General features: G+C 49.5%; 1 protein-coding gene across 1 annotated transcript in view; it reads left to right on the forward strand.

Annotated features, from left to right (window-relative positions):
• BACE2 (beta-secretase 2) overlaps positions 1 to 13,238 on the forward strand; it is an 85,609-nt gene extending 72,371 nt beyond the window's left edge. The window contains exon 9 of the mRNA XM_059392377.1: positions 6,614 to 13,238. Coding sequence (XP_059248360.1) covers positions 6,614 to 6,867 — 254 coding nt within the window. The 3' untranslated portion in view covers positions 6,868 to 13,238. The remainder of the gene's footprint in view (positions 1 to 6,613) is intronic.
• The last annotated feature ends 4,579 nt before the right edge of the window (positions 13,239 to 17,817 follow it).

The following is a 17,817-nucleotide window of genomic DNA, read 5'->3' on the forward strand; positions in this document are numbered from 1 at the left end:
AGACAATGCAATTAATTGTAATCCAAGACATTGATAAGAGATTTAAGATAACAGTACATTAACAAGAGCTACTGAGGAAGCAGGGACCTCACCCCAGCACTGTGCTGAAGGACCGTTGGTTGACTCGGTGATCCCGTGATCTGTTCAACAAGATACGCAAACTGAGGGGCAAAGAAGTGAAGTCAGTTGGTCAAGATGACACAGCTTAGAAAGTGGGCACGAGGACTTGAACCCCAGCAGCCTGAGCCCAGGGTCTGTGCTCTTAACCCATGCGTAGGATGGCCTCATAAATAATTCCAGTATAAAAAATTAGAATCTATTAGTAAGATGTGTAAATAAGTGTACAGATTATCCAGTGAACGCATTCCTAGAAAATAGCCTCCAGGAGTTATGTTATTTTTTTTTAAGATTTTATTTATTTGACGGGAACACAGGAAGAGAAGGAAAACAAGTGGGGGGAGGGGGAGAGGGAGAAGCGGGCTTCCCGCTGAGCAGGGAGCCTGATAGGGTTTTCCATCCCAGGACCCTGGGATCATGACCTGAGCCACCCCCAGCACCCCACCCCCTTTTATTTTAAACAGTTTCATTGAGATGTAATTGGTATAAAGTGGACAGTCTGTGTTACTGGGGGACCAGGTTGCTGAATTTTTAGGTATGAATGAGACTCAGAAAAGCTCCGGGTCCCTTTGGGTGACTTTGCCCACAGCACAGACCCTCCCTCTGTCCCTGACTTCTGACTGGATTCCACTGGGGTCAGAGAACAGAGGATCGATCAGCTGAATTCTTCTAAATTTCTCGCTGTTTGTTCTTATGGCCCAGAATGTGGTCTATATTGGTAAATATCCTCCTGAAAGCAATGTATGTTGGGTGGTGTGGGCGGGGCGTTCTGCGCTTGGCCGTGAGGTGGCGCTGGTGGGGACACTGTTCAGGTGGGCTCTGCCCTCGCCTCACTCCTAACCATTTGCTCGCACAGAGGATGGGGCTGCCGAAGTCTCTGTCTCTGTGAGTTTTCATAAACTGCTGCGGCTTCATCCTGCTTGTTTCTTCCTTCTCAGAACTCTTACAAGGTGCACAATGTTCGGTGTTGTCTGTGCTGTGTTCACGTTGAGCCTTTCGGTTTTGCAATGCTGTCACCACCCCAGTCATCCTGTTTGCTGTAACACCTGAGGTTAATGTCACCGCTCTGTATTTCTTCCTTTTTTTTTTTTTAATCAAAGTATAGTTGGGTTTTTTTTTTTTTTAAAGATTTTATGTATATATTTTGAGAGAGAGAGCATGAATGAGGGGGAGGGGCTGACAGAGAGGGAGAAGCAGGCTCCCCACAGAGCAGGGAGCCCCACATGGGGCTCAATCCCATGACCTCGGGATCCTGACCTGAGCTGAAGGCAGACACCCAACCGAGGGAGCCACCAGGCTCCTCTCTCTGCGTTACTTTTGATTAGCATTAGCTCAATACCTCTTTTTCCAACCTGTGACTTTTAAGGAATTTGAGTATTTCCATTTTAAGGGGGCTTCGCGTGGGGAGCAAACAGTAGGGTCTTGCTTTTTATCTTAATTCGACCATCTCTGCTTTTTCTTCTGGGTGTTTAGACCAGAGATTGGCAGATAACAGCCTGCAGGCCAAATATGGCCTGCCTTGTCTTTTTTTTTTTTTTTTTTTTTTTTTTTTTTTTTTTTTTTTATTTTGGGTACGGCCTGTAAAAATGGTTTTACATTTTTAAAGGGGTGTGAAAAAATCCGAAAAGAATGTGACAAAAATCCTCCATGGCCCACAAAGCCTTAACACGTTACTTTCTGATCCTTTTCCAGAAAAAGTCGGCTGAGCACCCCCACCCCCATGTGGATCCGGCTTCATGTGATGATTGACGCGACGGCCCTTCCTCCCATCCGCGGCCCCACGTTCTCTTTGTCTCTTGTCCCCCTTTTCTGCCTCCTTTTGGATTATTTTTATTTTTCTTTATGTCGGCCAGAGCTCTGTGTCCGCGCGGCGGTTGCTGGGGGATTTGTAGGGTGCGCCTTTGAGGGACGCTCCCTGCCGCCGAGCACAGCAGGAGAAGTTCTGGGGCCCGTGCGCTCCTTTCTGTCGCCCCTGGCGGTCTTGCTGGCATGTCTGTAAGCTACACACGTGTTCTAAACCGCCCCCGACACCAGTGCCATTTTTGCCCTGAACCAGTTATCTTCCTAAGTATTTAAAGTGAAAAGTGCAGATGTGACCATTGCCCAGGTAGACACCACGTCTGATGCGCACCCCTCCTTTGTGTGGGTCCCGATTTCCGGCGACAGCACTGATCCGATCGAAGGTCGTCTGTTTGGGTAGTTTTAGTGCAAGTGGACTGTGATGATTCCCTTCTTTTTTTCAGCTTCATTGAGGTCTAATTGACACGTAAGAGCTACATACATTTAAGATATGTAGGTGAAGTGTTGTGTTTTTTTTTTTTTAACTACATATAAAAATATGTAGGTTAAGTTTTTTATTTACGTATGAGGTTTTACTGTATGTAAGTATGGTAAAATAATGACCGCCAGCGGATACCCGGCCGCTTACGTGGGCCCCACTGTCTTGTTCCCTTTCTTTCGCTCCCCCTCCCCCACTGCTCTGCTCTCTGCGGCTGAGTTTGGACTCTGAGATTCTGCGTACGAGTGAGACCCCGCAGGGTTTGTCTTTCTCCGTCTGGCTTATCTCACTTGGCGCCGTGTCCTCCAGGTTTGTCTGTGTCCATCGCACACGGCGGGATGTCCTTCTCTAAGGCTGGATAATGCTCTAGTGCGTGTGGCTCTTCTCGGGAGGAATCCCTCCAGCTTGTGTGTGTCTGAAAACATCCCGATCTTCACCCTGAAGGACACTCCTGCTTGGTACACGATGCTGAGTTGACCGGGTTTTCCTTGCCCGTACTCCGCAGTCATTTCTGAGATGAAATTAGCTCTCACTCTTTTCATTCCTTCGTACAGAATATTTCGTTTTGCTTTTATCCTCCGAGTTTTCATGACTCTCTCGTTATCACTGCTTTTCGGCGGCTCACTGGTGTCAGCTACTTCATCGTTCTTAGGCTTGGGGATCTTGGAGCCTCTGGGATCTGTGAGCTCACTGTTGCCCTCAAGTTTGGGAAGGATTCGGTGATTATTTTTTCCGGTGCTTTGTGCCTCCCGTCCCTCCTCTCGGGGCCCCTAACTACATGGATACCGCGTTTCCTTCACGTGGCCCCACAGTTTACTGATATTCTCCCTTTATGGTTTCAGGATTTTGTTCTGTTTCCTGGATAGTTTCTGCTATGTTTGCAAGTTCACTAGGCCTTTTTTTTTTTTCCCTGCAGACATATATTCTATTAATCCCATGCAGTGTATTTCTTGTCTCATGTCCGGTAGTTATTATCTCTAGAAATTTGACTTAGGTCTTGATTATAGCTCCTGTGTCCCTGCTTCTCACGTCTGATGTTCCCTCCGGCGTCCCGAGTGGAATGCAGTCACAGTAACTGTTACTTGTAGCCAGTCTACTAATACTACCATCCGTGTCACTTCTCGCCAAGCTGCAAAGGATCGATGTTTTCCCCCCTTGCCATGCGTGAATTGTGTTTTTCTACTTCTGTGTGAGTCACAAATTTTGTTTTCCTGCGTCTTTGCATACTTGGGCATTTTTCTATTGGATGCCAGACACTGAACTTCACCTTGCAGGGTGCTTGGGACATTACAATTTATAAGAAATATGTATTTGGTATTTGTCTCCATTTCTGGCACCCAGCTCCTGGAATTTCCTAAGGGATAAGACGTCTTTCATTATGTGTCTTTCGTTATGTTAATAAGGACTTTGGAAAGCCTCCAAGGGTGGGGCTGCCCTATGACTCCCAATGACTCCCGGGGGAACTTTCACTCCGCCTCCCAGACCTGGCATGTCTGTAGGTTGAAGCAGTCTCCAGGGGTCAGTGATTTCATCTGTCCTGTCTGTGCAATGACACCACCATAAAAACCCAAAAGGAGAGGGTTTGGAGCGCGTCCAGGCTGGTGAACACAGGGGACCTGGAGGGCACGGAAGCGCCCCCTCTTTCCCAGACCTCGCCCTGGGCATCTCTTCATCTGGCTGTTCCTGAGTTACAGGCTTTTGTAATAAACCAGTAATCTAGTGAGTTCTCTGAGTTCCCTGAACCGCTCCTGCAAATTAGTCAAACTCGAGGTCAGGGAGTGGTCAGTACCTCTGAGGAAATTTTAGATACAAGTGAGGTTTGGTGGGGTGAGGTCCAGAGCTAATGACCCAGAAAGAATTCTTGAGATATCTTTGGTGCAAAACGGGGGGTGGGGGGGGGGTGGTCAGAAGCACGGGTGACAACATCCTGGGCTTTTAACTCTCATCGGAAGTAGTGGGGGAGGGGCAGGCGGGTAGGACTTCACCTGTGGGATCTGATGCTGTTTTGGGGTAGAGAGTGTCAGGAGTGAGTTGAATTCCTGCATAGGCTGCTGGTGTGGGAGAATCGCCTGTTGGTAATTTAACCCCCAGCACATTGAAATTGGGTCCAGGTAGCCAAAAGGGTGCTGAACACTTTCGTCTTCTTGCTGGTGCTCTTGAGCTGTGTCCTGGGTCACGTTTAGGTTACTTCGAGTCCTGCCTGTCTTGCTCGGAAGCTTTAGAGAGATCAGAGCCGTGTGCCCTGTGCGGTTCCTCCCCCCGCCCCCCACCCCCGCCCCCACCGCGACGGAGGAGAAACCCTTAAGACTCTAACGGATGCCCTGTGAATTCCTGCTTGGGTGTTTTTGGTTTTGTTTTTACTTTTTTCCACTCAGGGAAGCAGAGTAAACAGGAAGCAGTTGGCCGTGGGTAATGTTCTCAGCCAGGGAGCTCCGAGCTCTGTTCTTTCTAATCTTTCCCAGTGGTCCTTTGACCAGCCTCCATTCGTTTGTGGTCAGCACTCAGCCTTGCCCTTGGGATGCGTGGAATTTCTGCCCTACATTGTGCCTTCGAACTCCAGGAGCCCCCAGCCCAATCTCCCAGCCTTGCCCCCCAGGCCTAGCCCTACCCTCCAGCCCTACCCTGTTTCCCAGCCTTGACCATGGCCCTGCCCCCCAGCCCTGTCTCCAGCCTTGTCCCCCAGCCCTAGTCCTAGCGCCAGCCCTGTCCCAGCCTTAGCCCTGCCCCCCACAAGCCCTGCCCTGCCTCCCAGCCTTGCCCTGTCCTTCCGGCCCAGGAGGCTGCCCACCTCTGCCCATGTGCCCCTGCCTGCGCCAAACCCAGAAATGTCCTCAAGGCCACTGTGAGCTTCCTTCCTCTGTCCTCCCCTCTCGCAGGACGTCGTGCTCCTTGCTCTATTGGCAGTGTCTTCAGAGACTTTGTTTCTTCGTGTGTTTTGCCCAGTATTTTAGTTGTCTCAGGTCAGGGGTGAATCTGGCCCCTCTTCCTCCATTTGGTCTGGAAGAAGAAATGGTTTCCAGTGATGCTCTTGGCCTGTTGCTCGGCAGTGTCAGGGTCTTTGCACCGAGCACGCCTCCCCCACATTAGGGTATGCCTTAAAGCTTCTCTATCCACAGAGCAGGTGAGTTTTTAACGAGACAGATGACCTACGGTGGAAGGGCGTTTGCCACTTCAGGTTCTACCATATAGAGGATCCCTGCAAAGCAGGAGAAAAAGAAATTGTAACAGACATTATATAAATGGCCAATGAGTGTGTGTTTTAAGTGGTGGCTTTGGTCCTGGTCATCTGGGCTCCCAATGGACCCAAGACCATCCTCTCCCGTCCCTGGGTGCAGGCAGGCCCTGGTGCATCCTCGGTGCAGGCCAGGCCCTGGGGCATTGCTGGACTCGTCCAGCTCCTGCAGAAGAGCCCCGAATCCATGCAAACAGAATCTACATTAGCAAGAAAATGTTGTGTCTTTCCCTCATTTTAACCCGTTCTGTTAAAACCATTGTTCCATTGTTATTTTGAGTCTTTCTGTCTTCAGTAAAAAAAAAAAAAAAGAAGAAGAAAGAAAGAAAGAAAGAGAAAGGGTGTTATTTGGCAGGCATTAGGGTCTGGAGCCTTTAGTGACAGAGATAGGAAATGCGCAGCAACATTGCTTTTTCATGCCTAAATGTTCATTATGGGGATTAAGCATGGGTGAGGCGGGGAACAATGCTTTTTTCTTTTTGCAAGTGAAACGTCAAATGCCAGGTAAAGTCTGTACTTCTGAGAAGAGCAGATACACCCGCTGGAGAGAAATGAAGACTGGGAGTCCCCGAACCTGCCTTAAGAAATCCTCTCGCCTCCTTCCCTGAGAACACTGTTCTGCCAGGGCCCGCGAGCACCGGACGTCCGGCGAATTGTAGCTGTGTGTCCCTTTGATCCCGGGTGGCCGGGGAATGTACCCCTCCTGATTCCGGGTTCTCCCTACACTGTCAGTGGGACACGGGATGAGCAAGGGGCTGGGGAAGAGTCTCCTGGTCTGGTCGGGTAGTCCCGGAGCCCCTTCAGAGTGTGGGTCAGACTGAGAGGACAGTCGTCACCGGAGCGCGTCAAGTCAGGTTGACGACGGCGGGGACATCCTGGGATTGGTGCAGCACGTTTCCTAACACAAGTGCTTCTCTCTTTTGCCAAAGGGTGCGGACGGACTGCTCACCTCATAGCTGTGGGTTCTCCCCTTTCTGTCTCCTCAGAAATTGCAGGTGCTCCGGTGTCTGAGATCTCTGGGCCTTTCTCGACAGACGACATCGCCAGCAACTGCGTCCCCGCTCTGCCTCTGAATGAGCCCATCCTGTGGATCGTGTCCTACGCGCTCATGAGCGTGTGTGGGATCATCCTTCTCACCCTCATCGTCCTGCTGCTCCTTCCCTTTCGGTGTCGGCACCTGCCCCGCGACCCCGAGGTGGTCAATGACGAGTCCTCGCTCGTCCGGCATCGCTGGAAATGAAGAGCGAGCGGAACCCGAGCTCGAGCGACCTTGAACTCTTGGCAAAGAGAATTCCGTTACCCGTGGAGCAGGCGAGGTCATGAGGCAGAGTGTCTTCCTGGTCCACTAGTCTCAAATCTGTTCTGCTCCCAGATGCCTTCCAGATTCACTGTATTCTGATTCTTGATCTTAAAGCTTCCTTCTTCTCCCTCACTTCCAAGAAAAATTATAATAAAAACCACCTCATTCTAAACCAAAACAGAGTGAATTGGGCTTCAGGATTTATGGGACTGATTGTGCCAGACTGTCGAGGTGTGCCATCAAAAACAAAAACAAAAAAAAAGAGGGGGAAAGCTTTTGGCTGGTTCTCCTCTTCCTCTGTCTCTGGAGCTGTGAGTTCTCATGGTCCATAACTGCTCTTAGCTGATGGGAAGCTTTTCATATTAATCACATTTAAGGGTATTTTGCACCTGGGTCCAAGAATACAAGAGGTTTGCGATATGGTGGCAAGAGAACCAGCCCGGGGCCTGACGATCTCACCATCCTGCCTGCTTCTGACCCGGAAACAGAGCCCTTGTCTGAGCCTCTCTGTGCTCTGAGTGAGAGCCAGAACTTTCTCGGAGGGGAACATCACTCAGCGGTCTTCACCAGCCTCTTCTGAAGAGGAAAGCCTTTGTCCATCGTGGTAGAGTGGGAAGGAAACCTACACTTTCGTATTCAGTGCTTCTGTAGTCTTGTTGGTATAAAGAGAAAAAGCTACCTCTGTGGAGACTTTGCCCAGGGCGCTGCGCCCAGCTGGGGCTACGGGCAGCCTGGCCCTAGCCGGTGCCCAGGGCGCTGCGCCCAGCTGGGGCTACAGGCAGCCTGGCCCTAGCCGTTGCCCGTGCTGAAAAGAATCCTCCTTACAACAGGCGAGGATAACAGGCGCTGTCCTGTGGCCAAGTGGGCCGTCATTTCACATGCTTACTCTTCCTTAAAATTAACAAAAGATGTTCTGGTGAGAAAAGCAGATCCCACGTCACTAGCCTAGATGTGTGTGTTTCCAAATCTCTGGCTCAAGGGAAAGCAGGAAATGGCTCAGTGCCCATCCTTCTGACCGACTCTCGGGGGAAGGAAGACACCAGATGAGCAGAGGGCTTGAAGGACCTTCTCCCACGCTTTCAGGCCCTGTGTTTGCCTTTGCAGAAACCCCTAGGCTCCAGCACAGACGCCCGAGCACATCTGTGGAGCCGTTGACCCACACGCTTCCTCCCTGTGGCGTGTTCAGTCTTCGGTGATGAGGTGGGTATGCGGTACTCTCCTTCTGTGAGGTACCTCCCTCTTACTACCATTTATTTGATCAATTAATTTCATCGCCCAAAAAAAAGCAGAAGCCTTAACTCGGTGCAGTCAGCCTTCCCTGATCAGATACAATTAGAAGACGGGTTCAAAGGCAGCATCCCATCTCTCGTTTGTATGCCAAGTTCAATGTTCGCTTTGCATCGCTATTGGGATGGGCTGGATCTATGATAGAACCCCACTAAAAGGGCTAACTGGAGTGTCTCCTCTGGCTGGATCGTCATTTATGTCCAAGACAGCCTGCGCATGGGTGTTTCAGCCATTGGCTCTGCTTACTGGACCGGGACACGTCCATACTGGGGAATATGTGGCTGGAGAACTGTGGGGTCACTCACACGTGTGTGGTGTCCTGGTGGATGCTCCAGCAGCAGCAGGTTTGAGTTGTATCTTAGAACCTGAGCCTTCCGAGTCCTCTTCAAGAAACCGTCTGAGTGCGGCATGTATGAGTCCCTCTGGACATGGGGTCACAGGCGGGGGTGCCGTTACCAGGTACTCCTTATCGTGCCTGGTCTCAGCTAGGTGAATGGTAGTAACTCCAAAGTACATTTCAGTGTAGACATCACTAGAAGTCTAATTCGCTTGTTCCAGGGGCTTTTTCATTGGTTCCCGTTTTATGGTCCACTTTGCACAGAAGGGAAGGCCATCCTTCACGGAGCGGACCTTCGCCGTGCTCTGAAAATCCGGGCCCCTGAAAGAAAGGAGGGAGTTGCAGAGATCACCCCGTTCCTTTGGCTACTTATTCCCTCACACAGGCGTCTTCTCCAGTTTCCCGGGTTCGGTTTCTGAGCTGGAAACCTTTCTGTTGGCGTAGATCAGCAGGTGCTGTTCCCAGAGTACAGGTTAAGGGCACAGCCGATTGCAAGCTCCTTACTCTAATGCTGTGCATTTCCTCTCCGAGTTCTCCACCTTTTCTTCTCAGAGGTCACTGGATGTGACATTCTAATGGAAATGCTTAAATTACAAAAGCCTAACTTAACAACAAGAATGAAACAGACAATTGAACAGGGTGGACATCTTCCTGGCGTGCCTTGCTATCGAAAATTGGACTTGGAGTCAAAACCCTGGTTGGTGACAACCACCTCCTCGAGTTCTGTAAATTGATACTGAGCTTGGAGAACCTTCAAGGAGGCTTGCTTTGAGCGGGAAAGGAAGTAACAACCGTCTGAGAGGGTCGTTTTCACCTTGCAGCCATGGAAAAGGCTGGACGATGGTCCTTTCCTGAAAGGTGCTCTCGGCATTTTGCTGTTGTCAGATGCTGTCAACTCTCCCATAAGAAATGGATTCTTCCTGAAAAATGTTTTTTTTTTACTAGGGTGATACTTTGTATCCTTGATAAGTTATTTGGAAGCCCCAAACGAAATCCTGTCTTTAGGAGCTGGAACTATGGAAACTAGCAAGAAACAAGATGACAACTGCATCTGATTTTTCTCCCCCCGCCCCCCATCCCGGGAGTTTTAAAACACACCACCGTGATTGGTGCCAGATTGTCTGGCGTCTCCCGTAGACTCTGCTGTATTTCTTCTGAACCAAAAAATAAGTACCTGGCATTAAATATTCTTGGCATGTCACTTCTGGGAATGTTTGCCAGGAACACAGTCCACTCCTGAACGTTTGGGAGGATTTTACCTGACTCATTCGGAGATGCAGAGGTCTTGGGTTGGGGATCCCTTGAGGTCAGTTATAATTCAAAGTTAGGAAACTAATCCCCAGCAAGGCAGCATTAACAGCTCCTCAGAGCTTTGGGGACTACAAGCAGGCCTGATTTAGGGATCGCATTATCTTACTGAAGAAGTGAGAGAAGATTGTCATAATTTAATAGGTTCCTGTGCAAATGAAAATTTGCCACATTCTTACCGAGCCCCTGTGTGGTGGATGGCAAAGCGTGGTTCAGTTCTAAGTTCTGGCCTAGGGCCACACGAGTCACGCGGAATAAATCACTTCCCCCAAAAGCCTCATCCAACAATGATTGAGTTTCACCAACTTTTCCTTATGAGCGGGAACCAGATCCTTGGGTGGGCTCCTGGTGTGCCTTTGTCCTGCAAACTGATCAGAACGGATCACAGAGCTGTTCAGACGAAACGCTTGCCGCGGATTTTTTTTCTATTTTAGGAAAAACTACTAAACATCGTAAAATGTAAAATTCAGGAGATACTAGATTTTTAGTGCCAAGGAAACTCTGCAACGGCAGCAGCTGCCATGTACATTTCTGGTGGGTTTTAAGAATTTCAGATTTGGACTTAATGGCGCTTTACCAATTAAATGGCCAGCAGGAAAAATACATTTTGAGAGTGGAGAAGGAATGAAGACACACAAAGTGTGCTGTCAAAGAAAGCAGAAGAAGCTGTTCTGGGGAAGTGGCTTTTATTAATCCCAGGAGCCCTCAGATTTACCTGTGAAGTGGCAGCGTCGACTGCAAATGTGAGGCGATCCACACAGCCACGAGTCCCACGCGTCCAGAGTGTTCGAGCTGGAGTCGTGTCTGATGTCAACATGGGCCGAGGGAGAATGTGGCCCCTTACACTTGGCCCCAGCAAGGTGAAGACTGGTTCCTTCGAGGAATAGGAAAGGGGATGGTTGGGACCTGGAAGGTTCTAGAATGGGGGAAGGGGGGGTAGGAAGTTGTATCCCTTGATCAGCAGATGACTTCAAAGGGCTGGGTAAACTGAGGACATCCCAGGAGGTTCTGGGCTACCCATTTCCACCCTTGGAAGTGATTTTTTTGTGCCCCTACTTTTCAAGACTTCCCAAAGGAACCTCAGGATTATAGTTTGTTGAAGAAAACCTTGCTTTGCAGCCATATTTAGACACCTGCCTTCTAACAAAACTGCAGACGCATGAACTCCCGAGCAAGTCACGGTCCTTAGGCTGCAGGTTCACGTTTGTGCGCTGGGATCCACAGGACAGGATCAAGAGGCTGAAGTGAGCGGGGGTGGTCGGCAGTTACCTTTGGGGTCTGAGCATCTGACAGTCGCATTGAAGGTCACAGCAACGCAGACACATCCACATCCCCTCAACCCTGCCGGGGCAGCCCACTGATTTCAGAAAGAATCCGACCAGTTCCTGACCACCTCCCTTCTCGGGGAGCACCTGCCATCAGACACTTGTGCAGAAAGGAGTGTCAGCCCCTGAGCCACCCCCTACCTCCGCCCGCCTCGCATCAGTGTGGCCGTGCAGCATCTCGCGGAGGCCTTGCCGTCCTGGAGCTCCCCCTGTCCTGGTCAGAATGTGCAGTTCAGTGGGCTCTCTGGGTGTCCTGGTGAAGCCAGGCGGGGCTTGGGGAAACGTCCTGGTTTGGTGAGAACGTCCACCCTATTGTGACACCAGTGCATCTGTGAAACCTCAAGTCGCCTGAGATTAATTTTGAGTGTTATGAGGACACATGACCTCAGTCCATCAATACAGATCCAGATAAATCCAGATCCAGCCCACGCACCGCAAGAGCCGCTCCAGGGTACCTGACCTTCGAAGTCTGAAGGCCTTCACGTGTCCTGGGACGCCCTCGGGTACTGGTTGGGCACCGTTGCCAAAGCAGAAAGCCTGGCTGTGTCCAGCTAGCACCTCAGGACACAGGACAGGTGTGCTAGTAAAATCCCCATCTCGCCTCTAAGTATTTGCTCATTGGCATTTGCCTGAGCCCACGGGGCAGTGAGGAGACGTGAACAGCTTCCTTTGCAGAGGGAGACATATTTGTGCAGCAACAGAAGTGGATAAACCAGTAGAGTGGATGTTGCCGCACAGAGATGTACTAGAGACCTACAGTAGTTTGCCAATACAGATTTGTAATAATGACTTGTGCAATTGCACGTGATCAGTTTATAAAAGAGTTTCATAGAATAGCATCACCAAGGGGAGAATTGAAACCTTGAGCATCTTGGAAACCTTCATTTCCTTTGGGGTTTTTCCGCAGGATTTTCTTCATTGAGGTTGGAACATATGTATTTTTTTCATGGGCCACGCACGGACCAGAAGACCATGAGAAGGCAGGTGTCTCCAAAGGGTGGGGCTTCCTTTTTCTCTGTGAAATGCCGTTTGTACAGGCCGCTGAAAAGTTCCCATAAAACCAGGGTTTTTGCTTGCTTCTGTCTCCCCATCGAAGTAAAATTACAAAGCCTTACAATTTCGAAGTTAATGCTTCTGAATGAAAGTTACGAAAACATTAAAAGATGATCTTTCCGAGGTAAAAAACAAAGCTGGTTAAGGATCTGTTTCATCTATAGTGAAAATCACCCAAAATAAACTTCCTTAATTCTATTTCCTTGTACGATTGTGTGTTCTCTGTTGCTAGGGGTAACGACTTGGGATTGCTTTTTCTCCTTCTCCTTGGAGATCATGTGTTATCTAGGGTGGAAGGTGGTACACATTCTGAACGGTGAGCTTGGCGGTCCTGTCTGGACTTGGAATGACCCGGAACGTGTGAGGGGCCACATGAGCAAGGGTCGTGTACTTTGGGAATCAGCGTGTCTGAAACACAAAGCAAGTGGGACTGGCCGTGTGCTGATAAAAGCCGGGTTTCTGTAATCTAGGGGGAGGTATTTCCTGCTATTTCTGTTCATTCCCACAGTCAGATCGCAAGCTTGAAACCCCCATGTTCAGTGCCTGCACTCTGGGATCTGTTTTGTTCTTAAAAAGGGTGGCTTCGCTGCTGCCTTGCGGGGTGTCCGCTCGGGCCGGGAGCTCACGCACCTTGTCTTCTGAAGCCGTGCTCCCTCGGCCTCGGGGCTTTGCAGAATGTATTTCTGTGTGCAACTTGTATTTCTGAAAAGACTTAAGATAACTAACTGGTTTCCCTTCTGGGCGTCCCCTGTGTTTCGGCGCGCCATGTGGAGCTACACGGAAGTGTGTGGGCCAGCAGTTGGGGTGAGGGGACGTGCACCCTGCCTCAGAGGTGGCCCCATGACTATGGCCCTGTGCCGGGGGTTGTGCGCTTCAAAACTCAAGTTTTCTATAAGAATCTTATTTTTCTACTTGTATGCACCACGAATTTAAGATGTATACCATTGAAAAGGAAATAAAAGGAGTTTGGTTTGTTTGAATAAACAATACTTTCAACCTGTTGGGCTTGGAATTGTTTTGATGCTTTTGTTCCCGTTGCGCTTCTGAGATGACTGTCGGGCGTGTCCTTGTCAGCTGCTCACCTCCGCGGCCACCGTAGGGGTTCCTGGAAAGCATCAGAGAGAAGGCTGAGCATAGGGCGAGTCCGAGCCCAGTCTGTGAGGTCCACCTCGCTTTGCAATGTGAGGACCCTCAGGAGTGGGATGAGACCGGGGATAGATACACTCATTTAAGGGGTCGAAAGATTGCACGGGGGGTCGGCCTCCTCCTGGGGAGAACTGACCTGGGCCGGGCGGGTGCTCCATGAGGGGCTCTGTTCGCCCATCCCCCTGCCAGGACATGGTGTCCTCCAAGTCCAGCAGATAGACACATGCCCAGGAAGGCACAGCCGGAAAGTATCTACCTGGGAGTGGACCCTGGTCCGTCCCCCTGAGAGCAAACCTCTGCCCCCCACGGCCTTGCCAGGCAATGTGCTGAGCCACACCTTTCCGGATCGGAAGGGTCCCGCTGAGGGGGGCAGTTTCTCAAGAGGGATGCAGCCAACTTGGGGAAAGCGGAAACAACGCACGAAGACAGATGTCACTCGCGAGCGGCCCCAGACCTTGGCAAACAGGCTTCTCTCTCCACGGTTAGACGGGTCTGGTGACAAGGCGGATAAGAAGGAATTCCAAACCGTGAGGAGTGAGGCCGTATAGCCCTGGAGAAACAGAATAGGGTGCTTGCTTTCTAACAATGAGAAAGACCATTTGATTTCAGCCTTTTTTTTTCCTACGCCGCTTGATCATTTCGCCTTTCTGGAGCTGCGGGTGTGTTTTGTGCGTCTGTCACTAGGTGGTGCTGTTGTGAAACTGGAATGACATTTGTGATTTTTTTTTTTTTTTTTTTTTTTTTTGGTAAATTCTGTGTGCATTTGTTGGTAAACTTGGAGTGTGTGCATGTAATTACACCCAGCAATTATCCAAGCATGTTTACTCCTCCGTTCTACTCTAAGAATCTTCACGATATGCAGGCTAGATATGTAGTAAATCTTGGGGGAGGATCCCCAAATGTGCCTTTCCAACCCCTGGCCTGTCTTCTTTGGGTGCCGCACTGGAAGGAAACTGAGTCACAGAGAGGTGCCACGACTTCTCCAGGTTCTCATTCAGTGGCAGGTCCAGATTCGAAACACCACAGTTTGTCTAACGACTGACCTATGAACTCAACCATTCAGCGGCTGTCTTTAGAAAGGATAAACATTGAGAATCGAAAGGAAAATCATATTTAAAAATTAAAATGGATATATGCTTAAAGAAAAATGCTACCAGGGAAGATGTGGGGGGACATATTTGTCTGTTTACACATTTACAAATATACATTTGTATATCTACAAATAAAAGGACGGAAGCTAACGTTCACTGAAGAGGGAATTCTGGCCAGACATTCGGGCTGGACGGGCATTCCATCCTCACACCCGGCCCTGGCAGGTACACTCTGTTACTAAAAATATTTTTCAAGCACAGGGTGGAAGGCAAGAGCACAAAGAAGACATATTCAGAGAAATTCACAAGTCTGGGGAAAGGAAGCTCTTACCCTGGGATGAGTCTGGAGACCAAGGTCTTAAGTGGGTCATCGTGGTTAAGAAAAATAAATAAAATGGCCTGCTGTCCTTTGCATATAAAAATTTCATACCAGTAAGCCAAATGTGTTAGCCATGTTTGTATTTTCTGTGCTGTGACCCTTTGACGTGGGGTGCCTTGCAGACCACGAGAGACGGGACTCCCAAGTTAGCCAATTCCTTGAAAGAGCTAGCAGTTCCCTTCAGAGTAAATCACGCCTCTGGGTGCTGGCCTTTCAAAGGCAAGCCTGGCAGTCCAGAGCTTCCACCTGTCTCCTTCGCCTGGTTTCCATACTCTGGGCCACTGTCCCCTGCCCAAATCGCTCCAGGGGCAGGTACCAGGCAGGGAAGGACCACAGCCCCGACGCCCCAGAGCCTGCTGAGATGACTCAATCTAGCCAGACCTGAGCCTCTCCACCCTGCCTTGCCCATTCCTTGCTGTGGAAACCACAGTGAAGGCTCCTGTGTTCTCTTCCTCCTGCCTCTGGCCCCCTGTCATCCCTGGTGCTTCCCCGCGTGGCCCCATGGGACATGCCGCCTGAGTCCCAGGACCTTCCTTCCAGACAGTCCCTTCCACTCCTGCTGTCTCACCATCCCTCAGCAAAACAAATCCCCCCTACCCTTGAAACACCAGAGAAGGACGTAGGAGCCCCGAAGAAAAGCCTGCAAAACGCTGTAAACAAACGTGGGACCCCAGTGGTCAGGAAACAGGAGAGGCTCGATGGCTCTTATAATGCATGAAAGATGTTTCCGTAGTTAGAAATCAAGCAAACACACCCTTTCATGACCAAGAGCTTCTGAAGAGGTGAATGGCCTCCTGCAGGGCTGCTGAGGGTTAAGTCGGAGCGATCCTTCCAGAGAGCCCCAAAAATACCCACATCATCCCTGAATCGATCCGTCCTCTGGAATCGATCCTAAAGAAGCAGAAATGTGGGCAAACCAGGAAATAATGCAGAGGGAGATAAGCGGTTTGCTGAATGGTGTGCCAGTATCAGATCCATTTTTAAAGAGAAATCTACGGGGGGGGGGGGGGGGGGGGGCAGCGTGTGTAAGATACAAGCGTCTAGCAATTGTGCGACATTCACACGGGCCTGTTACCTCCAGAAGTGGGGATCCTGGATGAGAGGAATACTTTTAGGGGTTTCTAATTCATTTATTTTTTATTCAAGTCATACATCGACATTATTAAAAGTTCAAAAAATCCCAGGAGGCTTTTCACAAAAAGCAGTGGTCCCTTGCCTCACTCCTACCCACCTTGGTGTCCTCCTGCACAAATCTGGTTTCCTCTCGCACTTCCTCCATGTTGTTTTTTTCTTTAACTTAAAGATTTACTTATTTATTTGAGAAAGAGAAAGAGAAGGCATGGAAGGGAGGGGCCGAGGGAGAGGGAGGGAGAGAATCTCAAGCAGACTCCCTGCTGAGCACAGAGCCTAACACAGGGCTCCATCTCGTGACCCTGAGATCATGACCTGAGCCGAAATCAAGAGTCCGATGCTTAACCGACCGAGCCCCCCGGGCGCCCCAGTAGGATTAGTATTGCTATATGATTAATTCAAAATAACCCCCACACACACATCCCCGCTAGTCATCTCCTGCAATGTTACATACTTACTTTCCCGGATGTCCATGTAGGAACACCAGATGGTGTTTCTGAAATTATCCAGGTGGGATCTGTTTTGGAATTGTGCTGACTGTATAGATAGATTCAGGGAGCTTGCACTGTTATCAGAGGGCGACTTGGAGTCCATGAGACGAGTATTGCCGACGGGACCCGCCTTCTGGCCGATCCCTCCAGGCTTCATTTCCTGCGGATCCGCACCGCTCCTCGATCACGTCATTCCCCAGGGGGTTGCATTTTCTCTTGTCCTGACGAATGAGTTTTTTTTTTTTTTTTTTTTTTTACTACACTGTAAAACTGGTTATTGCTCCTGTATCTGAAAGCACCAGTTTTCTGTGTTGGTCCAACTGATCGCATTAGAAACTTTGTTTCTAACAAGCTGTGTTCTGCTTTGATTTGTCTGGGGCTTTCCAAGAAGAAAATTAGGTCTTCACCAAATGATGGTAATTTTAACTCTTTTCTGATACTTGTGCTTTTTAGCTTATGTTATTTTTTTTCTTTTTTTTTTTCTTTTTTTTTAATGCCAGTTCTGGCCTAAAACACAATGTTGGCACTCTTGTGTTTCCCCCACTTTTTGAACAGGTTGTATCTTTACAGGGTTCACAAAAGAACACATGGTGAGAAATCTCCGTCACATTCATGACCTCTGGTCTGCCGGGTGGCCGGCCCCTCCCGCGCTGCTCCCCACCTTTTGCCAACAAGGTCACCTGGCACTGCCTTCTCGTTAATCTTAAGGCGTTGACTATCAGATGTGTTTGTCTTTCTCTCCCTTTGCTAATACAAAAAGGTAATGAACTATTACACCATGTTGCTTTCTTCTTTCCCCACGGAATTTACCTTGGGAGAGTCTCCTGTCTCTCTCCCAGATGTGTCGCGACCCCCCATTCTTTATGTAGCCCACCCCCTGCTGACAGCATCTCAGTCGTTCGCTGTCTTTTCCTTCCACAAATGCGGCTGCCATGAATGACCTTACACGAACATGATTCTGTGGGTAGGTCCACGGGTAGGATTAGTTTCCAGGAGGGAAACTGCTGGGTCAGAAGACAGCTCCATTTACAATCCTCATGAGGACCGGGAAATTGCCTTTTATGATTATCCCGAATTACGCTCCCACAGTAATGCACGAGTGTGCCTGTTCCCCTCTTCTCTCGTCAGAAGCTGGTGGTTAGACGTGCACATGTTTGCCAAGCGGATGAGTGCAGAATGGCATTTCGGTGTAGTTCTACTTGACACAGCTTTCATTCTGAGCGACTTCGGACATCTTGTGGCCATTCTTCCATTGGGCTGTTGCCTGAGTTCTAGGGAACCCCCTCATAGATATATCGTGTTCATATTACAGGCTTTCCAAACAGAAGTCTCCTTACACGTT

This window comes from Mustela nigripes, chromosome 2 (assembly GCF_022355385.1).
Source record: "Mustela nigripes isolate SB6536 chromosome 2, MUSNIG.SB6536, whole genome shotgun sequence".
Lineage (NCBI taxonomy): Eukaryota > Metazoa > Chordata > Mammalia > Carnivora > Mustelidae > Mustela > Mustela nigripes.